The 24,041-nt window shown below is 57.2% G+C and overlaps 1 protein-coding gene and 1 long non-coding RNA gene across 3 annotated transcripts; one reads left to right on the top strand and one right to left on the bottom strand.

The window, feature by feature from the left end:
• GPR143 (G protein-coupled receptor 143) lies at positions 1-19,001 on the top strand. The gene is made up of 9 exons (XM_037027742.1): positions 1-454; positions 4,216-4,331; positions 5,081-5,175; positions 9,517-9,609; positions 10,492-10,601; positions 12,220-12,328; positions 12,839-12,956; positions 14,056-14,299; positions 18,612-19,001. The coding sequence occupies exons 1-9, from the start codon at positions 94-96 to the stop codon at positions 18,704-18,706; spliced, it is 1,341 nt and encodes a 446-aa protein (XP_036883637.1). The 5' UTR covers positions 1-93; the 3' UTR covers positions 18,707-19,001.
• On the bottom strand, positions 3,583-23,976 carry LOC118974351 (uncharacterized). Of its 2 annotated transcripts, XR_005063880.1 has the most exons (4): positions 22,297-23,976; positions 17,898-17,903; positions 14,209-14,220; positions 3,583-3,592 (listed from the first exon to the last, which is right to left on the bottom strand). It is a non-coding gene; the product is annotated as an uncharacterized LOC118974351 (long non-coding RNA). The 2 variants fall into 2 exon arrangements; XR_005063879.1 differs by lacking the exon at positions 17,898-17,903.
• Positions 23,977-24,041: the final 65 nt, after the last annotated feature.

The following is a 24,041-nucleotide window of genomic DNA, read 5'->3' as shown; positions in this document are numbered from 1 at the left end:
GCGCACAGCCCCCACCGAGCCCCGTGCCTTCGCTGCCAGCTCGGGGCCTGGGGCGGGGGGAGGGGGGCTGGGTGGAGGAGAGGCCGCGAGCACATGACGCCCCCCGCCCGGCCCGCCCAGCGCATGACCCAGGCCCGCCGGCGGGGTCCCGGCAGACCTGGGCCGCGTCCGAGAGCCCAGGTTCCTATGGCCTCCCCGCGCCTCGGGACTTTTTGCTGCCCCACGCGGGACGCCGCCACGCAGCTCATGCTGAGCTTCCAGCCGCGGGCGTTCCACGCGCTGTGCCTGGGCAGTGGGACGCTCCGCCTGCTGCTCGGCCTCCTGCAGCTGCTGCCCCGGCGCCGGCGCGCGTTTTCCGGGGCGCCCTCCGCATCCCTGCCCGCTTCGGCCCGCGCCCCGGCGTCCACCCGAATCCTGCGCGTGGCCACGGCCTGCGACGTGCTCGGCTGCCTGGGTAAGGGTGCACGGCCCGGTGCACAGTTACGGGCGCGCGGCTCGTGGTTGGAGACCTGCTAAGAGCTGCGTCAGGAGGCACGGCTGGCGGGTGGAGATCGCGGTGGGTGGGTGCGGGCGCGCGGCCCGCGGGTGGGCAGGGCGTCTGGGCGCCGGCAGAACCGAGAAGGGAGCACCGGTTTCTCCGGGGCCGGACTGGAGGGCGAGAAAGCAGAGCCAGCCAAACAAAAGGTGGATAAAAGTCACGCCCACGGCCCATTTGTTTCTGAAAAACCAGTTTACGGTCCTGGTTTCGGAAGTTTACTCGAGAAACTTTGGGGCGGTTCAGCCAAACCCAGACAGTAGAACGGATGCGTCATTATTCGGCCAGGGAGAAACCAGCGGTTCATTGAGTGTGTGATTTTCCCTGTCCCGAGTTTGGATTTCAGACGCCCCAGGGCAGGTGCAGGCCAAAATCCCGCCCGCCACCTCCTCCCTGTGGACCGTGAACTGGGAATGGTTTTACATTTTTAAAAAATATATTTTATTTATTTATCTTTAGAGGGGAAGGGAAGGAGAGAGGGAGAGAAATATCAATGTATGGTTGCCTCTCGTGCGTCCCTTGCTGGGACCTGGCCTGCAGCCCAGGCATGTGCCCTGACTGGGAATCAAACCGCCATCCTTTGGTTCGCAGGCCCGTGCTCAATCCACTGAACCACACCAGCCAGGGCTAAACACTTTTTTTTTTTAAATAATAGAAAAGAATACTATTTCTCAGCATGTAAATATGCCCTGAAATTCAGGTGCCCATGGCCATAAGTGAACTTCCATGGGAACACACCCGGGTGGGCGTTGCTCGTGGTCCAGGGCCCTGGTAGCCCTACTAGGGTGGAGGTCAAGGTTGACCGAGGAAGTGCAACCCATAGACCCTAAGACATTTATTGACCGGCCCTTCCAGAAGCTCTGGCAATGCTACTTTCACTACGGTGTGGCGCCTTTACCACAGGGCACTTTTTAGAGATGGCAAGCTAGACATTGACAGCTGTTCTAACGTCTGTTCTTGGGAAATTTCCAGCGGATATAAATGTGGGGGTGCCGTATAATGAAGCCCCCATCCCGCTCCCCATTGCGCCGATTTGAGGCGAATCCCAGAATTGCTATCACTTCATTCATACAAATCTTTACACACCACGGTCGACGGTAAGATTCAACAAACATAGACAACACAAATACCATTATCACTTTAAAATAATCAAAAGCAGTTCCTTAATATCATCGGGATACATTCAGTGGTCTTATAAATGTTGGTTTTTTTAGTTGTCCCATAAATGTAGTTTTACCCTGGGCTTGTTGGAATCAGGATCCGTATACTTGTTCCCCCTTCACGATTTGGCCGATAGGTCCTGACCGTTTTGGAGTTGTATTTTTCAGTAATATTTCGTCTTTTTTTTTATAAAAAAGACTCTGTATTTATTTTTAGAGAGAGGGGAAGACAGGGATACAGAGAGGGAGAGAGAAGTTGACGGGAGGGAGAAACATCAATGAGTTGCTTCTGGTACACTCCCCGGTCAGGAACTGAACCTGCAGCCCAGGCCCTGACCTGGAATCCAAGGGGTGGTCTTTTGCTTTGTGGGACGACACCAACCAACTGAGCTATACCGGTCAGGGCAGTAATGTTTAGGTTAAACTTTTTTTTTTATTGATTACTTGATTCGAGAGAGAGGGGAAGCTGGAGACAGAGAAGCGCAGATGTGTTGTTCCACTTATTTTGGCATTCATTGCTTGAGTCGGACAGGTGTCCTGAGACTTGAACCCGCAGCCTTGGCACAGTGGGATGGTGCTCTAACCAAGTGAGCTACCCGGCCACAGGCCGTGACATTTAATTCCTGTCATTTGAATCTGTAGAAATAAAGAGGCAAAGTTCTTTTGAGGGCCGGTGAAGTAATATCTGCATATTCTTTCATCTCCAGAAAGAATATTTGCATGTTCTTTCACCTTCCAGGAGGGAGGTGGTTAATGTGGGGCGAATGAGCAGAGGCGGAAGTCACAAAAGCTGGGTGAGGGGAAGCTGTCACAGAAAAAATCAGCAATGTGGATGGATGCCTGTCAGACAGGGCGTTCACTGGGCGCCAGGGGGCGCCACGTGCTGAAAGCACTCTCTTTTTTCCAGAGAACTAAAGCACTGTTTTTCCGAGCAGTGCGTCGATCCATTGCCCTTTGGTGTTTGTAGTTGTGCAGTTCACGTTTAGTGGTGTGTGCTGCAGTGTGTATTTCGTGCATTACACGGTATAAGTGCACTCGTGTATCACACAGTCGACCAGTGTTCACTAGTCCATGGTGTATGCCTTTGTCCAGAGTGACAGTTCCCTTGCAGTAAATGCCCCAAACCAGGTATTGTAACCAGCGGATGTGTGGACACAAAGTATTTATTGAGCCTACTGTAGGCTTTAACACAAGTATTGTAGCTAGCGCCTGCTTTAACACAAAGTATTGTAGCTAGTATATACTTTAACACAAGTATTATGCCTAGTTTATACTTCAACCCAAAGTACTGTAGGTAGTATACGTTTAAACACAAGTGCCGTGTTCCTTAACCAAGAACCTCGTTCTGTACTTGAAGGGTGTACAGTGTGTTTTGAGGACGATTTGATATCTGGGTCTAATAGAAAAAAACACTCGCAAAAATTTCAGAGGAAATTTTCCACCGCTAATTTGGGAAAATCTTAAATGTGTGTCTTTTTTTAAAGATTTTATTTATTTTTTATTTTTCTTTAGAGGGGAAGGGAAGGAGAGAGGGAGGGAAATATCAATGTATGGTTGCCTCTGGTGTGTCCCCTGTCGGGAACGGGCCTGCAACCCAGGCATGGGCCCTGACTGGGAATCGAACCGCGATCCTCTGGTTCACAGGCCCGCACTCAATCCACTGAGCTACACCAGCCAGGGCAAATGTGTTAAAGAACGAATCGAGTATCTTTTTCAACATCAAAAGGGTGCTTTTTCAATCATTCTTTCGTGTATGAATGAGAGTTAATGTGGCCCTGGCTGGGTGGCTCATGGGAGCATCATGCCACACACCAAAAGGCTGTGGGTTCAATTCCCCGTCAGAGCCTTTCCTTGGGTCTTGGGTTCCATCACCGGTCAGAGCACAACCGGAAAGGAACTGACCACACTTTCCCTCTCCCGCTGATGTCTCTCTCTCTCTCTAAAATCAATGAACATATTCTTAGTGAGGAGTAAAAACACTATGCTAACATGGACATTGAACGTGTCGCGGAGAGGTACTGATTGTTATTTATATAATCACTTGTGAATGCCAAGCAAACACAAAATACCGGTTACGGCTGGCGACAGGCATGGCTTTGCCAGTACGGTGGTCATGTTCTGAAGAACGTGCTCCTATTTTTCTCTTTCTGTGCACAGAACAACAAGTGTGTTGCTTCTCTCCCTCCCTCCCTCCCTTCTTTCTGTCNTTATTTATATAATCACTTGTGAATGCCAAGCAAACACAAAATACCGGTTACGGCTGGCGACAGGCATGGCTTTGCCAGTACGGTGGTCATGTTCTGAAGAACGTGCTCCTATTTTTCTCTTTCTGTGCACAGAACAACAAGTGTGTTGCTTCTCTCCCTCCCTCCCTCCCTTCTAATAATCAGTCAGTCAGTTTATTCATCAATGTGTCTATGCATCCATGTATCTTTTTTTTTCTTTACTGAGTAACAAGTCAGCTTTAGATGTGAATTAGGACGAGATACAAAGGAGTGCCCGCATCCAATTCTCGCTCAGGTATCGTGGTGCGGTCTGCCGTGTGGCTAGGATTCCCCGATTTTGTGGAAAACATCTCCAGAGAAAACGAAAACGGGACAGACATTTGGCCAGCCGCCTTCTGCGTGGGGAGCGCGGTGAGTGAGCTCCCCCTTGGTTCATCCATTCCCCCTCCCTGTGCGCCGGGTGGGCTCCTCCAAAAAGGGATCCCCCCAACCCCGCATTGCAACCACCAACCCCAAACGAAGCACTGGAGTTAGAAACGCAAATCCGAGACCCAGCTGCCTCTGCAGAACTGAGCAGCCCTGGAAAGGGGGCCTGGGGGCCTAGTGCGGTTTCTCCCTCCCCCACTGGACAGTCCTTATCTTAGATCCAGCCACCGTCAGAAGCAACTGGCCCCTCCCAAAAAAGTTTTGATTTATGGGGTGCATTATGCGGTGTGGAACACGCCCCCCGGAGCGTGCGCGTCAGACCAGACCCGGAGGCAGGTGCATTGCCGTGCTTCCAACCTAGCACCGCCCCGCCCCCTGCCAAGACCCTTCTGAGTCATTCCCACCCACACACCTTTGTCCTCTGCGAAACGAGCTTCTTTCTTTTGAAAGACACCCTGAGCCCTAAGCCACTCGAACCGCCCACCTGACACCTTGCTCTGCTCTGTTGTGCCTTGCACCGGACGGCGGGGCTCGCTGATGCAGTGGGCTGAGCCCGCGCGTGTCGCCGCCCCGGGCAGCCCCGTTTGCACACTGCCCACGTGGGTGCGGGGCTGTCCCCCGCGGCTCCCTGGCCTCCGAGGGGAGGGCCACGCACAGCGCATTTCACACGGTGACATCGGGACCCCCTGCAGCTCTGGGCCCTGCAGCTCTGACGCCGCCGTCTGTGCCCACAGGTGTGGATCCAGGTACTGTACAGCGCCTGCTTCTGGTGGCTGTTCTGCTATGCGGTGGACGCCTACCTGGTGATCCGGAGGTCGTCGGGGCTGAGGTACGCATGCGCCGGCGCCCTCGGACCCTGTCCGTGGGCCCCTGACCCCAGCGCGTGGCCGCTGCTGTTTAGAAAAGGCCGAAGGCAGAGCACAAATAGCCCAGGCCTTAAAACCCAGAAAACAAGCAATTCCGTACATGGCAGGTTTGAAACTGGACAAAGACTGAAAAAGAATCCGCATGAGGACAGCAAAATTGCGATGGACTCTGAAGGCTGGAGGAAAACAGTGTTTATGCCCAGTGCGGACCCCGAGAATGCCGGGGTGCAGGGGCTGCCTGGGGCGGGGCCTCACAGTGGGTAGCGCTCCCCACCCCTGCCCGTGGTTTGAGGACCTGCGCGCTCCCCGCTGCAGATTCTATAACTCTAGGGGGCCGCGGGGCTGTCCGTGGTGAAACCACGCCCACCTCAGAAGGGTGCGTGGAAGGAACGTGGTGTTGGGGGGCCGGTGGTCCATGGCTCCGCGCCTGGCACGCAGCAGGCTCTGGGCAGCCGGCAGCCGTGACCTGGCTGGGGCGCAGGAGCAAGGATGAGACACAGCCGTGCACAACCTAAGTACCAAACCAGAGCAGGAGGGTGGGGCGAGGCCCGTGTACCGGGCCTGGCCGCAGGTCCGCGATGCTTTTGCCCCTCACCAAGTTCACGGTCCATTTCAATCCCCTCGGATGGGCCCCGCTTGTCTTTTTTAAAAAACAGCTTGGTCAAGTCCAGCCATTTAAACGTATAAGATCCATTGCCTTTTCCTGGGCGCACAGAATTGAGTGACCATCACTCTCCATTCTCCTCCTGCTCCTCAGCTGGCGCCCACTACTCATCTGCTTTCTATCTCCAGGGTTGCCTATTCCGGACGTTTCCTATAAACAGAATCCAGCTTCTTAAACTCAGCCTCAGGCTTCCGAGGCTCTCCCCTGGGGTAGCACCTGTCAGTACTCCATGCCTGCTCATTGCCAAATAATATTCCACCAAAGGGACTACAGCGTTTTTTCCGCTTGTCAGCCGACGGGCATTTAGGGTGTTTCCATTGTTGGCTGTTAGAAGCGATGCCGCAACTAACATTTGTAAGGGAGAGTTCTCATCACAGACTGGGGGCTGGAGAGCGCGGAGGGGAATTCCCGGTCACACAGTAACGCGTTGCCGAACTGCTTTCCAAGGAGCTGCGCCATTTCACATTCTCATCAGCAGTGCAGGCAGGCGCCACTTTCTCCACACCTGTGCTAACAACACTTGTTACTTTCTGGGCATTCGCTGGGCTGGGACCCTTTCCAGCCATCCTGGCGGATGGGAAGCGGCACCTCTTTGTGGCTATGATTTCTCCCGTGGCCGGTGACGCTGAGATCTGCTCATGCCGCGATGGGCCTCAGAGGGCCTCCTTGGGGAAATGTCTGTGCCCACTTTCAATCCGGCCATTGGTCTTTTTATTACTGAGTCATAGAACTACTTTATATATCCCAGATTCAAGTACCTCATCATACGGATGATTCACCAGTATTTTCTCCCATTCAGTGAGATGTCTTTCTGCTGACTTGATGGCATCGTTTGAAGCACAAAAGGTTTTAATTTTGATAAGATCCCATTTTTTTTTCGTTTCTTGTGATTTTGCTGTCATCGAAGAAACCCAAGGTCCCAGAGATTGATACCTATGTTTCCGTCAAAGAGTTTTATGGTCGGAGCATTTGGAACGAGGCCTGCGATCCATTTTGAATAGATTTTTGTGTGTCAGTGAAGGAACGTTCACCTTTACTCTTTTTTTTCTTTTTACTCTTTTTTAATGCAGAGATCCAGTTGTCTGAGCAGAGTTTGTTGAATTCACTTTTAAGGTCAACACAGTGCGGTCAGGCTCTAGAACACACGGGGCAGTCTTAGTAGGTCTCTGCTCTAAGATCGCTGTTCTTCTTTATGTATATGTCATCCGTAAGGTGGTCTCACTGGTCTGAAGTTCAAGGCTTACTTTGTTTTTGTGGTTGTCCTTCCAACCTTTTTACGTTCATCCTCAAGCTGTTAGACATCTGTACAGAATCTAACTCTCTCTGCTTGTAAAAATTCTGTAGGGAAGATCCTTAGAGGTAGCTAAGCAGATGTATCAGTGGGGGTTAGTTTTTGCCACAGAAAATAATCACGACTTAAACAAGATCGGAGTTTCTCTATCATGCTAAAAGAGGCCAGAGGTAAGCAGTCCAGGCCTCATGATGGACGTCAGGGACCCAAGCTCCTTCTATCTTCCTGTTCCACTATCCTATTACATGACTTCCAGCCTCAGCCCCTCATGGCCCAAGATAGCTGCTGAAGCGCCAGCCACCACATCTGTGTCCCAGACAGCAGGCAGCGGGAAGCGAGCAATGCGAAAGGGACCTCCCTTTAGGCAGCCTCCCTGGGGGGTTCACACGGTTCCACTTTCACATCACTGACCAGAACGTAGTGTCGTGGCCACGCTTAGCGGTCAGAGAAGGGGAGAGCGGTTGGTTAGCCAAGCACGTTCTGCATGCCATCCAGGTTCTAGAGAAGAAGGGAGACCATTTGTGGGTGGGCAGCTGGCAGCCTGCAAAGTCCTTGTCCCCGAAGCCCAGTGAGAGGGTGTGTCTTTGTCTGGTGGCCCCCTCACTCTGTTCGGGAGGGGTCCGAGCTCGGACACACCAGAGAACTGCAGACCAGCATGTGGACTGCAGCCTTTGAGCGCCGAAAGGCGGCTGGACAAGGTGTCTGCTTCCTGCTGTTATCGTAGCCGGGGCACGCCCCCCCTCCCCGGGGAGGGGGGTTGGGCTGGGGTCAGACAGGGCAGCCTGGCACTGTCTGGATGTGGAGGATGGGTTGAGCCTGGAGAAGCCCTCTTCTCGCCCAGAGGAGGCAAATATCCAAGGATGCAAAATGCAAACCACGCCAATGCCTCTCAAGGGCAGAGTAAAGTCCACCGGCAGGTGGCAATTAGGGGACTGCCGCTGGCGGGGAAGGGGTCCCCGTGGAATTGCAGGACAGGGGGCCAGGCTTTGCAGGGACGGCTGGATGAAACTCCACATGCCCTTCTAAAGCCTTCCATTCCTTCGCTGTGTTCCTTGGCATGGGAGTCTTAGAAGGATTGTTCCTTATAATCCAAATCCTAAAAAAAGGTCGTGAAAAGTTAACATTTAAACTGCTCCCTTGGTTCCATGTTTGGGATACGTAGGTGTAACAACAGAAAGCCTTGGAGCCCTGGCCAGGTAGCTCAGTGCGTCAGGGCGTCATCCCCATACACCAAGGTAGTGAGTTCGATCCCCAGTCAGGGCGCGTGCAGGAATCAACCAATGAGTGCATCGGTAAGTAGGACCACAAACTGGCCCGGCCCCTGGCTCTCCTCCTGCCTGGTGAGGACGCCCTGCAGCCCGAGGTCAGGGTCTGGGGTGGGGGAGATAGGAGGGGCGCTCTGTGCGGCAGAAAGCCGCCCATTTTGAAGCTCGCCCCCTTAGTGCCGTGTCTCTTCCCTCCCGTCTCCTTGTAGAAGGGCATCTTTTCTCTCTGATCCCCGACCTCTGCCTGGGTCTACGTGGCTGGCCTTCCGAGTTAGAATCTCAAGGGGGTGGGGGCTGCACCCTTGGCCAGCAGCCCGGCCCCCAGCCCGCCGCCCACGGGAGGCGGATGCGAGGCTGCGCTGCAACAACACTCAAAATGCTTTTCCTGGCCCCACCCGGCAGGCTGGCCGCCTCGACTCCTCTGGGGGAACAGGGTGGGGCGGGTGGGAGTTCGGGGGATGAAGGGGAGAGGCTGCCCAAGAATGCGAGCTATGCAGGGTGGCTGGGGAGGGGGAGGCAGCACAGGAAGGTCCCTGGTCTTCCGTGGCATCCTCGCCACCCACTCGTTCAGAGACCTCACGGGTTGGGAGCGGGCTTGCAGGCGCACAGTTAGGTACAGGGGTGACCTGGGGAGATCGGGGATGGGAGCGCCACACTTCGAGGGCGAGCCAGGCACTTAGGAGGCGCTGACCCGCTCACCCTGGAAAGGCCCATTTGAGCCAAAGAAGCATGTTATATATGACCTCATGTAGGTGAAACGTCGGAGCACGCAAAGAAATGCCCAGAGACAGAAAGTGGGTTCGGGAGCTGCCAGAGGCTGGGGACGGGAGGAATGGGGGTGAGAGTTCCGTGGGTCTGGGGCTCCCTGTGGGGCGAGGACCAGGGTTTGGGGCTGGGTTTGGGGCACCACATGTACTGCATGCCACCGAGCCGTCCACTTTCCCGTGCCTAGTTTTGCATTCTATGAATTCCACGACAACCCCCCCCCCCATCCAAGGAATCTGAGTTCTCAGGCTGCCCTCCGACAGTGTCCCGCCCCCGGGAGCGCACCGTCTCAGCCGCGGCCCCTCTGCTGTCCCCCTAGCATCCTGGTGCTTTACCACATCTTGGCCTGGGGGCTGGCCGCCCTGCTCTGCGCCGAGGGGCTGCTGATGCTATACCACCCGTCCCTGTCCAGGTAAGCCAGCCTGCCCACCGGCCTGCTCACCTGGGCCCTCCCTGGGCGGCGGGGGGGGATGTCCGGCCTGGTGGGTCAGGCCGGTGTCAGGGGCCGTGGGAGTCGGTGCTCTCCCTGGCTGGGCCACTGAACCCTAGTACCCGGCACCCTGCGTGCGTTTCGCTGCCTCTGCCTTTGTCCTCGGTGTGGGTGGCTGGCTGCGCACAGTGTGCCTTCCATTCTTTCTTCCTCTTTGCCGGTTTCCCTCTGTGTTTTGCCCTTCTCACCCGACAAGCTCCCGCCTTGGTGCCATACCTGTGTGCGCAGGTCCCCGTGGAGACCGATGAGGCTCCTGAGCCATCTGTGAAAAGCTGGGTCCCTCTGCCTGCAAAGAGCCGGGTGGGGGGGGGGGGCGTGGATGTTCTCCCTAACCATGAGACCCGCATCCGTTCAAATACAAAGCTGGGGGTCCCAGGTGCTCAAGGAGAGCACCCACCTCCCTCCGTGGGTCAGCTGGGCAAGGCAGGCACAGCGCGGGGGAGACGCTGCAAGCCACATTCGTCCATTGAATCCCTTTTCCTTGCACGGAGCCCGTGGGGGAGTCTCCCACGCTGGGTGTCTTTTCCTTTCTCTGCTGCTTCCCAGCAGGGAATGGCCGCATGTCCCCCCCTCCCCAGTTCAGCCCTACAGGTCCCCCCAGAGACGAGACCAGGAGAAGCAAGACGGGCCTCCCTGGCTCTGCCAGAAGGCATGGCTTGTTCATGGCCTTGAGCTAGACTCCTGTGTCCTCGGGCAGAGTCAGCGGCCGAGGTGCACACATGCGAGCCTTTGGCTTTCATGGTCCCGTCTCGGCTCCCAGGTGAAGTAGGCACCTTCCAGAGCCACCTGGTTCTCCTCCTTCAGGTGTGAGAGGGGCCTGGAGCACGCCATCCCGCACTACGTCACCACGTACCTGCCTCTGCTGCTTGTCCTCGTGGCCAACCCCATCCTGTTCCGCAAGACCGTGACGGCGGGTAAGTCGTGGGAGCGTTCGCCCGCTGCGTGGCCCCAGCTGTGGCCATGCCCTGGCTTCAGAGGCTGGCGTGCGTGGTCCTTCTGGGATTCCCGAGGACCATTCGACATCCTGCCGGGGCAGAAGCAGGCTGCCCTTGGAGAAAGCGAGCGGCTTCCGTCCGGGAAAGTGAGCACGCTGACTTAGGGAGGGCGACCCAAGTCCCTTGGCCGTGTGAGCTCCAGGCCAGCACCCGTCGACGTCTCTGTCCGGGCTGGGCTCCTCCTGGGTGCGCCTGTGCTTTGATGTGGAGGGCCCAGGAGTGACTCTGTGGCACTGGGTGGAGGTGACACAGGCGCAGAAGGAGCAGATGGAGCTGGGGGAGGGCAGGGAGGGCCGCCTGAGGCCTCGGGGGCCTGGTTACTCCCAGGGTGCACTTGGCCTCCATCTATTCTCCGCCGAGCAGGAAGAGGAAGTAATCACAGGGGATGAGTCGGAGACGGTGGTAAGACCCAGGTGGGGCGATGTGGTAACTCAGCAGAACTCAGCGGAAAGACATCTGGGCTGAGGCGGGGGGGCCTTGCGTGGCAGACCCCGCCCTGCTCCAGCTGCCGGAATCTCTCCGGTGCGGCAGGGGGAGGAGGAAGGCCACGGAGGGTCCACTGATCCCTGGAGAGCTTTAGCACAGGGAATGCACGCTACCGCGGGGATTGGGAACTTATCTCGGCTCTTCGTGTCAGTCTTCTCGTGTCTCCGTGTAAAAATAGTGTTATTAGATGTAGCCTTTTTTTTTTAACAAAATTGCACTCGTGATTCGGTTCTATCGAACAAACGAAAATGACAGGAGATGGGAAAGAAATACCCGGCGATGGTAACAGTGGTCATGGCTGAGTAGGCCATGGGCCGTTCATTCCAGACACTGTTTTGTATTTTCCCACTTGTCTACGAGGAAACACGTTACACCCTTCCACGTTGTAGAATAGTGAGCATGCATCGTTTTTATAACAGAAAATATAAATCTTTAAAAATAAAGTTCCCCGCTCTGGCTGGTGTGGCTCCGTGGATTGAGTGCCAGCCTGCCAACCCAAAGGTTGCTGGTTCCATCCCCAGTCAGGGTACACGCCTGGGTGGCAGGCCAGGTCCCCAGTAGGGGGCGCATGAGAGGCAACCACACACTGATGTGTCTCTCCCACTCATTCCTTCATTTGTTGCCCCTCTTTCTAAAAGTAAACACATAAAATATTCAAAAAAGGGTAAAGTTCCTGAACTAGTAAAGTCCAAATACTAATCCAGAGTTTAACACATAGTACTATACCCATGTCCATTTCCTTGCGACAGAGGGGACCGTAGTCACATAAGCTGTCAACTTTGGGGGAAGCTGAGTCCAAGTGAACGGAAACGTTCTGTGTGTTCCGTGGGCACCTCGTCCATCCATCTAATCTTGTTTCACAGGGAACGTTTTAAATATCCATTCTCCCTCGGGTCTGTGAGAACGGCAAGGCAGGGGCTGTGAGGAGACCACGGCGGTGCCTTGCCCGGCCTCGTGCTCCCCCGGCTTTGCCCCTGGGCTGCTCCGCCTCCCTGTCACCCCGGGGGCCTCAGGAGTGACGTCCCGTGGGCCTCTCCTCTGTTCCTCACAGTGGCCTCCCTACTGAAAGCGAGACAAGGCGTTTACACGGAGAAGGAGCGGCGGATGGCAGCCAGGATCGAGATCCGCTTTTTCAAGATGATGCTGGTTTTCGTAGTCTGGTCAGTCACCTCCCACTGAAATGAGACACGAAGCCCCAGCTGGACGCCTCTGCTGTCTTGCCCCCTGCCAGGGGCCCTTAATAAGGAAGTACGGATGTGGCCGCTCCTTCTAAACCCGCCCGCTTGCGTCTGCCTTGACCCCAGGATGCCTGTGTCTTGGGAGACCCACGGGTCAGGGCGCGTCTTCGGGGGGGATGACGCCTAGCTGAGGCCGGAAGGGCAGACAGCAATTTTCTCTTAATCAGATTCTGCCCACACCTTCGTGGCCCACAACTGTTTGATGAAAAGGGGGAATGAGCTTACCATAAAGACAATCTCTTCGTTACATGGTTATGGAAAATATCTGCTCTCTCGGGTAGAAATATTGCGTCGAATTCTGATGCGTTGGCTCCTCCCTGCTGGTCCTCCCAACGCCAACTCGGGGCTGTTCTGGGCCGACCCGTCCCCCAAGGCCCCCCGCATTACAACCCTTTCTCCTGCCTGTTCTCTAAACCGTTTTCTTTCCAACAGTTGGGTGTCGAACATCATCAATGAAAGCCTTTTATTCTACCTCGAGATGCAAGCAGACATCCGTGGGGCCTCCTTGAAATATGCCAGAAATGCAGCAAAGACCACGTGGTTTATAATGGTAGGTCAGCCTTCATTTCACATTTTCTTCTTGGAAAAAAAAAATTGGGAGGGAAAAAAAAAACCCAACCCCACTCAGAAGTACGATGTCTCGTGACTGAAACGCACGGGGTGGACAGGTTCCCGGAACAAGACTCGGGGGGCACAGCTGCAGGAGGTCTGTTTGGCCCGATGCATTGGAGCTCTCAAGGCAGACTCGGGCCTCGGGGAGTTTATCTTGAAGAAATGTTCCAGGCTACGGGAAAGCCAAAGGGATGAAGGCCTTCCTTGTAAAAAATAACATCCATGATTACAAAGCATGACAGACGGCCCCAATTTTTGGAGAAGGGAAATGGGGAAACAAATCCTGGTCTTCCTTCTCGCTGGAATATCATGCAGAGGTGAAGAATGACAATTATGAGGTCTCTGTTACTAAGTGAAAAGGGCAAGGTACAAAAATGATGCTAAATAGCCCTGATTGCAGCGGCTCAGCGGGTAGAGCGTCGCCAGTTTGATCCCCGGTCAGGGCACAGGCCTGGGTGGCAGGGTCAGTCCCCAGGCCAGGTGTGTTCGAGAGACAACCGACTGATGCTTCTCTCTCACTTTGATGATTTTCTTCCTCTCTTTCTCCCTCCCTCCCACTCTCTATAAACATTTTAAAAATAGAATCTTTAAAAACTTATACTACATACAACCACGTAATAACATGGGCATGAAAAAAAAAACAGAGGCCAGGAACACACGAGATGATAACGTGGAAACACCGTGGGTCGATCCCGCCTCCCGTGTTTCCATGACGTGGCATTTATATAACGAGTGCACACGAGTTGTCCTCAGAGACAAGTTGTCCTGCCCAGAACGCACACTCCCGTCGGTTCAGGATGGGAGGAACTCCGATCCGCAGGGCTGGATGGCGAGACCTGCGTTCACTGCCTCCCTCCCTGTACCGCATGCTGGGGAGGCATGCTTCCCACAGCCGCTCGTCGCCTCGGCAGCTTCTGTTCAGCCCACACCAGCTGGTCTGGGGGAGGGTCTGGGTGAGGCCGAGGGTCAGTGGGCGCCCGGGGCGGTAGGCCCACCCCAGCCTGCGCTCACCCCCGCTCTCTGTGTGCCCTTCCCAGAGCATGCTGAACCCGGCCCAGGGCTTTCTCTTGTCCCTGGCCTTCTACGGCTGGACCGGCTGCAGCCTGGACCTGCGCCCTCCCACGCGGGAGGTCCAGTGGGAGCCCGTGATGCCCTCGGCCACGGAGCAGGCCTTCCCCAGCCACGAGCACCCCTGCGTGCCCCTCGACGGTCCCGCTCCCAGGAAGCTGGCGCGTGTGAACGGGCACACTTCCGACGAGGCCCTGAGCATGCTGTCTGCGGGTAAGGCCCTGCTGCTGGGGCGGGCGGTCCACGGGGAACGGTCCGGGGCTCCCCGAAAGTCCTTTGGCAAACACGATGACGACGCGAGGTGGTCACGCACTTCAGGGTGTCCCTTGGGACCCGCCACTCACACGTGCTGTGATTCATAGCAGTCATGGCAGAACCTACACACGACCTCTGCAGACGGTAAGGGGGCTTCGCTGATTGAGGTCACGTGGGGCGGGGGGCACTGAAGAAGCCATTCCAGGGAGGAGACTGCAGGGACTCTTGGAGTCTGTCCTTTGCATCGAAAGACCGGCGCTGTGGTCTCGAAAGTGCGCCCCGCGGAACCCTAACGTGGTCCTTCGGGTGTGCAGAAAAGGATGCAAATCCCATCGCAAACTCCCCGGGAAACTCGGAGAAGAAGCGTGCACTCTCCGACACGTCGGCAGCCAAACACCACTCCCCGGGCCCACCCGCCCGCTGACTTGTCCAACCGGGCTGGCCAGCTAGTGTTTGGAGTTTGCCCACCCCATCCGGGAAAGTGGGCTGCCCGGGGTGGCACGGTGGGTCCGCGACCTCAATCCGTCCCATGTCAGCTCCTTCGCCACCAAAGACCACATTTCTTTGATGCGTTGCCATCCGACGAAAAACACAAAACGTGAGGGGTTTCAGTGGGGGCAGCCCATCTCGGAGACCTCCAGTCCTTGGTTTTCCAGTGGCATGTCCAGTGAAGTCACCGTCATAGCAACGCTTCTTTACGTTTTACGCTACAATCCTAACGGTCACGTAAATAAATTTTTGCCAATGGACTCTTCACTTCTCTCTGAGTAAGGCCTCCTTGTAGGGTTTCGCTGTGGCAAAAATGTGTCTTTCGATGAAAAAGGCACCACTCTGACACCCGCAGAGTGTCAACGGATGTGGCGATTTGGTGACGATTTGCAGTGTGGAAGCAAGTCGGTCCTCGAGCGGGGAGGCCTTTGGGAGCTGTGGCTCCACGGGCAGCCCACCGGTTCTCTAAACGAGAGTTTGGGAAGCCGAGCGTTAGAATGTTCAAGGACGTCGCCTGTGTCCTGGGTCTAGAGTCTGCTCTTCTTTCCTCATTTGGCGCCGGGGGTTGGGGAGAGATGGCCCCTTATTCTCCGTTCAACCCCTTTCCCGTCCACTGTGTCTGCCCTCAGAGCAGGGCGCCCCCCTCAGCACCGAGAGTTGCCTGACTCTCCGCGGTGGGGCTTCCTGGGGTGGGAGGCTGTTGAGCACCCGGCAGATGCCAGGAGCTCCGTTCCCAGTTGTGACCAGCCCGACTGTCCTCGGACGGCCACAAGCGTCCCCTGGAGAACACAGTGACCTGAGGTCAGGACCACTGTCCCCGAATCACGAGGCTTCCCAGAGCTCAGACCCACACATTTGCCAACATATTGCCCGGGCTAAATGCAGACGCACTCGGGAGCCCACACAGAGCCAGAGACGCCACCCACCCAACGCAAACCGCTCTGTGCAGAAATAACATGATTTACAGCAGGGGAAACAGGCCCGTGACTTCGGAGGTTCATTTCCATTTGCCTTCCTGCTGTTCAGATCCACGGAAGGAGGGTCTGTTTTCCGGCGCCCAAACACGGTCCTCAGGCCACCTGAAGGGACACAGTCCTAAAGCTGCAAGACGGAGACCGCGTGTTTGCAGACTCGCAACTGGTCCAGTCCTTCCTCCAGGACGAGAGACCCACCCACGGAGTTGCTGATAGCACCGTGCCCGCCGCCTGGGGAAGGAGCCAAAAATTGTATCTGCAAACTTCCAGCTGTGTGTGCACCCCCATCCGGGCATTTTAAACTGCTTGAGGCCATCTTGGGGGGGGGGTCAAGGAAATGGAACACATTGCAAATGGCAATGAACCTGCATCCCAATTGGCCCGTGCCCCCGTCCCCACCAGAAACGGGATCAGTCAGCACTTCCTCTTACTCTCTCCGCCCGCCGTGGCCGGGCTCTGCCCCTCCAAGGTCCGGAGTTTGCACATAGACGCTTTGGAAGACTCAGAGGTAGCCCGGATCAGCGTGACTCAGTGGGTTGGGCGTCACCCCACACACCAAAAGGTTGCAAGTTCAATTCCCAGTCCGAGCACAGGCCCGGGTGGTGAGCCGGGTCCCCAGGAGGGGGCGTGGGTGAGGCAACCACACAATGCTGTTTCTCTCCCTCCCTTCCCCTATCTTTAAAGATAAGTAAATAAAGTCATTGAAAAAAGAAAAAGCAGAGACCCTGTGGAACAGGACGCGGTGTCCTCCTCATGGGTCAACAAGACTCTTCTTGAGATTTGACCTGCGCTTTTCCTCCGTTTCGACTGGGGAAAATACTAAAAGAAGAAAATACCTCTTATCAGTCGCCGACTTTGGGTAGCGTCGGAGCTGCTGAAGCTGCACGTGTCCTGGGGGACTGTCCCCGTCAGACGTGGCCCCAGTCCCGTGCTGCTCCGGGCCCCTTTTGCTTTTTGAACAGATTGAGATGGGATTCACACATCGTGAACATCATCCCTTCCCAGGGCGCGGGTGTCCTGAACGCCAGCTTCTTGGACCTGCCACTCTGCGTGTGGCGCCCCCTGGAGGAACATCGCCACCGCTGCACGGACCACCCCCACGTGCCAAACAGAACTCAGAGCTGTGCGATTCAGAAACTGAAGTCATTCCAGCATTCTGCCGCTTAGCACCGGTCAGGCCACGTGGAATAGCCCCACGGGGGCTTTGGGGCTGTCACCACCCTTGACCCCTGGGGCCAGCTTTACCATTGCCGCAAGTGGGCAGGTACCCATGACCTCATCTGAGCCCTAATCCCTTCTCTCCCACAATTCCATCGTTCTAACGTGGGTCCCTGCCCTTCCCTCAATTCTCTCCTCCACCCACAATCCCCTCGGCATCCATGACGTCATCCTAGGCCTGCCAGCCTGTCGTGCCGGCTGGTTCCTGGTCCCCAGGAAACGCAGGGGCACTGCTCCTGCACGACGTCTTATGTCCGCCCCGTTGTCGCAACCCAGGCTGTCCCCGGGCTGTCCCATGCCGCCACCCTCCTCCGTGGGGCTCCCACGCTGGGTCCGGCTTGGACCGTGTGCTCTCTGACTCGCCCCGGCAGCGAGCCCCGGGCGCTGCTCTCTCTCCCCATGCGCCCTCGTGCGTGTCGTGCGCACCATTCCGCGCACTCGGCATCGGCGTCTCCTTTTCCCGTCACTCCGGTGCCTGCCCACATTTCCAAGCACGTTCATCTATCGCCGCAATGTATCTTTCCTCTAATCCCTGAAGTGTCCTCCCAAAGCCTGCTGGTTTCTTTTTAAATTCTGCCCATCCTGCCTTTCTGGATACTCGTCAGTCTCCGTGCCTCAGGCTGCAAATTAAGGCTGCGTGTCATGGACAGGAAGCCACCTACTCGACTGTACCGATCCCCCCAACACCTTTTATTGAGCACCTAATATGTGCCGAGTGTCACTTGAGGCACCCCTGGTATGACTGTGATAGGCACGGACACGCTCCATTCTACCAGAATGGAGAATAAAAAACGCAACTGTATTCTATTCCAGGTACTGAGAAGGCTATGAAGAGAAATGGTCAGGAGGGTGGCTTTAGGCAGGGTGCGTTGGACGTGTCCCTGGGAATGAGGTAACAGGGGACTGGAGACCTGAGTAATGTGCAGGACGGAGCCACGAGAACATCCGGAGAAGAGTGTTGCGGGCAGAAAAAGAGACGCACAAGGGCCGGCGGCAGGGGTCAGCTTGGGGCGGAAGACACGGCGAAGCCAGGGTGTCCGAGGGACATGAGGAGAGGCTGCAGCGGGCAGCCAGGCCTCTGGGTGCAGGGCGTGGGGGCGCTGGCAGTTTCCATGAAGGGCAGTCGCTTTGCCCCAGGAGCAGTTGAAAAAGCCACCGTGCTTTGTGGCCTCCATCTTCGTATTCCCGGGCACAGCCCAGAGCCTGGCTCCCAGCTGGGGACTTGCAGGACGAAGGAACAATGCGGACCCCCGTTCCAAACAATTCCCCAAGCTCTTGAAGGACGGCCTGCACCTGGAACGATGACACGGCCCTCCAGGGTGACTCTTCGCAGGCAGAACGTTTGTTTCTATCCCCCTGCCATCCCACGCCCCACCCCCAACTCCTCAAACCATGTGACATCATCCTTGAAAAGAGACTGGGAGGTGTCTGACTTTGCCCGGGGGTGCTCTCTCTCTGTTGGGGCGACTCCTGGAGTTGTATGCAGGTGGCCACACAACCGCGAATGTGCGCTGTGATCGCCCTTGTGAGTGTGACACGCCTTCCCGACCCTGGACACCAGCATGACCTTTCTCTCATTCCCCTTCCAGGTTCCGATGGCAGCACAGTGGAAATCCATATTCCCAGTGGGTCCCGCAACGTGAATGAGGCTGAATCCATCCCCCCGATGCAGGGAGACCTGTAAGAGGGGAGTGGCCTGTGAGAGGGGGCCGACCCCGTATCCTCGGCGCTACATTTCTTATGCTTCAGAATTGTGTTTTCACCTTCCTGTCTCTGCTCTCTCGGCTCGAAGTTCGACCCTCTCCCCCGGGACCCTTTTTGTGATGAGAAATGACCCATGCGCGTGCACTTGGGAATGGAAGAATTCCTTCCAGACCTGTGATTTGCAACTGGTGATGTGCCACGAGAATTCTTTACACATGCAATACTTGACTACGTAGTTAGGGGCACTGACCACTTTCCCTTGGATTATCAAATAAAAAAAGAAAGAAAGAAAGAAAGAAAGAGAGAAAACAGCCAACACAATAGCCATCTAGTATGAATGAATCAAAACTATACCTATTTTCTGTCAAATCAGCAAAAATTATATTTTTTCGGTGTGCTGCAGAATTTTAGTAATTAGTTTGAGTGCCATGAGATGAAAAATGCTCAAAATCACTGTTCTAGGGCAAAGGCTCGGCAGCTTCTGTAGAAGCTGCACTGTAATGCCGGGTCCAGGGCCTTGGGAAAGTTAATAAAGTCATTGTATCCCAACTCCCAGTCTGAATTCTGTCTGAACAGCACTCGCAGCTAATGCTCCCCCCGTCAAGTTATTGACGATGCCAAAAGGCAGCAAAGTGCGCTGCATGCTCTCAGTCAACCACTGGAGGGCACCAAAGACGCAGGTTTGACCTGGAATTCAGCGTTTGGTCTTCATGGGCGCTGCATGTTCTTAATGAACCACTGGAGGGCACCAAAGAGACAGCTTTAACCTGGAATTCAGCGTTTGGTCTCCATGGGCGCTGCGTGTTCTTAGTGAACCACTGGAGGGCGCCAAAGAGACTGGTTTATGCTCACATCGTTGTCTAGGTCTCCGTATTTCCATCAGCTGAAAAGTATATACCTTGGCAGAGACACTGTAGTATGCATTGGAGCTGTAAGCCAGCTCGGTGTCCGAAGCAAAGCAGGATGCTATTTTCTGAGGAGGCTGAAGAAAGCTCCACCATGGGACACCTTTTAAGTCAAGGTCAGCACTTCCTTTCCCTCTAGAAAGGCTCTGCCGGATGCTTCAGGACTCTTGGGGTCCCGCAGCCACAGACGGATCCAGGGCCCTGGGACCGGGCTTGCACCCTCGTAAGCTCGGAGCTGACCCCAAAGGGACCGAGGTGTGTGAAGGACCGTCCTTTTTGCTGTGTGGCTTCTGCGTTCTTCATCTCTGGGTTGCCACGCCGTCTGCCCCTAGCATGCAAAGCCCCTGCTCTTCCAGGACCCCCGTTAGCCTCGCCCCCCCCTCGAGGCAAAGACTCCAGTGGCTCGCCTCCCATGGCCCGACTTAGGCTGCTGCTGTCTGTGTGGCCCGAAACCCTGGGTCTTCTTCGGTTTCCTAACATCCTGGCGAGTCCTCTTTGGCTGCCGTCAGCCAGAGTCAGGGTCTGAAGCTTGCAAAGGAGAACGCTGACCCCTGTGGTTACCAGCTCAAAGGCCCTCTCCTAGAGGGTGCCAACCACCAGCCAGCTGGGCGGGGGGGGGGGGCAGGGAGGGGGTTGGATAGAGGTGAGCGGAGCCAGAGGGTGAGACGAGGTGGTCACTGTTGCTCCACGGGTGGGACCACCCTGAGCTCTGCTCACGCCCTGGGGACTCACCTGAGCATCAGGACTGTGGGGCGTCCGGTCCACCTGGGGAACAAGAGAGACACAGTTGAGCAAGCAAATGAATAAATGAGGATATCTGACTTTAGGCGATTTTCGCGGCGCTGTAGGCCAGGTCCCAGTAAGGCTGCCTCTGCGGGTACGCAGAGGGCCAGGGAGGCAGCGATGAGGAGGAGGACGACTGGGACAAAGGGTAACTACCCGGGGAAGTCCTTGGACAGCTGAGAGAACCGCGCCCACACAGGAGTCGGGTTGGCTGGGTGGACAGCGGTGCAGCGGGCTGTCGTTGGGGAGAAACAGGCTCCTCCCACACAGCAGCCCCTTCATTTGACCCCCCCAGGTCAGGTCCACACCATCAGAGACCTCCGAGCTGGTCTGACCATGCACCCTTTTGCAAACACAGCCACCCCATCGAGTTGGCCGTGCTCCACGCTTGCCTCGTGTGGCTCCGATGGCTGCTCCGAGCCTGTCCTTCAGGGCGGGCACTTCAGGCTTCCGTGCAGGTAGCTTTGGGAGGCACCTCGCCCACGGCCTCTGCCCCACACAACCCTGTCCTCCCACCAGGCTTACCTTGCACGTGGATGAAACGCTTCAGAGAACAAGGGGCCAGACGGGGGTGGTGGTGGTGGTGAGGGAACCGCTCGGCCACTTTCCCAGTCTTTCGTGGAAGCACCTGTCCTTCCTCCCGCCCCTGCCCTGCACGCAGCTCAGAGGGATGCCCAGGTTAACCCACAGCCAGCCCTGCAGCGGGGACATCCCTGTGAGCAGCAGGAGTGTTCTCAGTCTCCGTCGGGCAGAGCACGGACCTGTGCGTGGTAGGCACAAAAGCTCAGTGTGGGGGAACAGCCCCCCAAGACGTGAGACTCAGCGGAGCTCAAGGGCCCCCAGAACCCGTGCCTGGATGGCCTGGGAAAACGGTGCCCCGTGATGTGAAGGTGAAAGTCACGTGGCCCGGGGACAGCCTGTGTGTCCCCATCTCTTTTCCCCTACAGTAGGAAGCAAACATCTGTCTACGTGCTCCCTGCGGGGCTGCTGAAGCCAGGAGAGCCGTGCCCACCCCACCCCCGGCCGTTGTGGGGTGCTCTCCCCGCTGCCTGCAGAGAGCTGGCTGCCAGCTCCTGCCGGGACCTCCCTGTGCCCTTGGCAGCAGGGCCGGCCTGCTCTGAACGCCACCCCAGATCCACGGGTTCCATGGGGAGCCAGTGAAGGAAAACAGAAGTCAGAGGGCGGCACTCCAGACAACGCTGGGACCCCCACACAGCCAGCGAGGGGTGGTCCTCTCTCCATGCCAGTCCGACCGGAGCATGAGGATGCCAGTAACCCATGGGACGATGGAACCCCCAGCAGCGACGACCGCAACGCGGGTGACAGCGGCCTGCACAGGGCAGGTCCGGGCAGATGCAGTGTGTGTGTGCGGAACGGGAGTCTGCGTCCCAGAGCAGAAGTCGCTGCCCACAGCCCCAGGGGTGGGGGGTGCGGGGACTGCAAGTCCCCCGGACGACGCAGGTGGTCCTGAAGCCCAAAGCGCCAGCCCACCACCCCCTGGACTCTTGCAAACAGCCGGCCTGGAACAGCGTGTTGGACAGAAACTGCCTTTCGTAACACCCGGCCTGCACGCCCACCCATGGCCATCGGTGGGGGGGGGGGGCGCGGGGGGAGACACAGCAGCAGCCTGGGAAGACGCGCGTGCGCCCCCGTCCTCTTGAGAGAACGCGCCGCTTCCACTGCTGTGGGGACCCCAGGGTGACCGAGCAGGACGAAGAAAGCACGCCCACCACGCAGTCTAATATCAAAATAGAGCAATTTATTCAAGACACTGAATATGATCTGTCGATTCTCTCTGGAAACAAATGAGCTACGACACACGAGGTGAATCTTTTCGTCCGCGCGCGCGGCGTGAGGGGAACGGGACGGGGCCGGGGCCGACGTGGCCCGGGCAGCATCGTAGGTGGGGACGGGCAAGGACACCTGGCCGGCGCGTCTGACACAGACAATAAAAACCGCAGGAGCCAGAATCCAACGCCTCGGGGAGTGGTGGGAGGGCCGTTTCTGCACTGGACAAAGAAACACGACTTCCAAAAAAAAAAAAAGGTGGAACCGGTTTGAAACGAGGAATGGAACCAGAACAAAGCAGACCCTCGCGTTGGACAAAGTGCACTTCATGCCGCTCCGGGACCTGAAACAGGAGGGAGGCCGAGTCCCTGGGAGCGCACGGGGGCGCCCCGTGGGCAGGGCGCGCACCGAGTACTTCCAGGAACGCGCGACGGCGCTGGGAGGCTCGGCCCGCGGCGTCCAGCTTCTGTTTGGGCGCATAAGTGTCAGGCGCGCTGCTGAGGAGCCGGACGCGAGGGCCGTCACGGTGCCCGCGGATGGCTGATGACAAAGGCGAGCTGGCGTTCCGGAGACAAGTGTCCCTGGCGTGCCAGGCGGTCCGCGTGCCCGGGACAGGGCCGGAACCGAGTGGTGCAGGTGCGTTCTCACCCCTGGTCCCTCTGTGGCCAGGCCAGGCTGTCCCCCGGTGCCCGGTGGGGTGGGAAAGCTGGGGATGGGGGGCCAACAGTGGGGCTCGTCGCCGCCACCGCTACCGGGTTGGGATGTACCGACAGGCTGCACGTCTACGAAGCCCTGGCCCCCACCCTTCAGGTAAAAATTGTCCGGTCCCGGCCGCCCCCACGAGCGCGGGCCACGGCGGACCCTCGACAGCAGATGCGCGGTGCAGGGGAGCGCTTCTGGGTGTCGCTCATCCGCTCCTGCGCAGCCTGCATCCCGAACCCGGGTTTTATCGGGGCACCAAATGGTCGCCGTTGCCAGGGAGCGGGGTGAGGTGCACGGAACTTGACCTTCCCCTCGAACCGGGCGGGACACAGCCGGTGCACACCCCCCCCCTCGTCAGCAGGGCAGGCTCAGCTCTTGTCTGACGAGGGATCCTGACACGCGCGTCTGCGCTGGGAGCGCAGTGAGGCCGGGCGCGGGTGGGGATGCGACGGCTGGTCCGGGCGAGACGCGCCGCGTGCACCCCGCCAGGCCACCTTCCCGCTCTGCGCTGTGCCCGCAGGAAACCGACGGTCCTTGTCCCACGGCTCAGTGCGGGGCTCATGACAGGACCAGCGCCACCTGCTCCAAGGAAAGGGACCTCCCGTAGGAACCAAGCCACGTTTAATTGTTTAAAAACAGTAAAAAGATTCATTGTTAGAAGAAAGGAAATCTCGTCGTCTCTCTGCAGAGAAAGGACAGATGGAGACAGTGGAAGTGAGCGGCCACGTCCTCTTTTCTTCACCTTCGGGGATTGAAGGCCCCTCCTTCCCCGTGATTCTGTCACTCTCCGGCCAGGGGAGACCCTGGGGCGGCCAGTCACCTGTGGACCGAGGTGCCAGCAGCACACGACACGGAGCCCAGCTGCCGGTCTCCATGGCTTGCTCATCATTTGGTTTGGGGCGCGCCCCTCGGGGCCAGAGCGCAACTTTCTTCACCGCCTTCCTGCAGCACGAAGGTCGACTGGGCCGAGCCGCCACACCGCCCTCCGGCCAGGAGCGGGGACGTGTCGCTCTGTCCAGACACCGTCCCGCTGCCTCCCACCCAGCTTCTCCCACCCCCCCCGCCCCGCCCCCACCGGCCACGCAGCCCCAGGCCATGGGATTTGCCCCCTCACACCCTGCCTGTCTCCCTAGAATA

The sequence above is a fragment of the Sturnira hondurensis genome, unplaced genomic scaffold, assembly GCF_014824575.4.
Source record: "Sturnira hondurensis isolate 20B ecotype Veracruz unplaced genomic scaffold, ASM1482457v3 Scaffold0019234, whole genome shotgun sequence".
Classification (NCBI taxonomy): Eukaryota; Metazoa; Chordata; class Mammalia; order Chiroptera; family Phyllostomidae; genus Sturnira; species Sturnira hondurensis.
This window is presented reverse-complemented; position numbering and strand designations above follow the sequence as displayed.

Bases quoted from the DNA above. Each gene is read 5' to 3' on its own strand.
- GPR143 (XM_037027742.1), top strand. From the start codon at position 94: ATGACGCCCCCCGCCCGGCCCGCCCAGCGCATGACCCAGGCCCGCCGG. The intron at 10,602-12,219 runs GTAAGTCGTGGG...TGTTCCTCACAG, and splicing joins CCGCAAGACCGTGACGGCGG to TGGCCTCCCTACTGAAAGCG. The intron at 12,329-12,838 runs GTCAGTCACCTC...TCTTTCCAACAG, and splicing joins ATGCTGGTTTTCGTAGTCTG to TTGGGTGTCGAACATCATCA.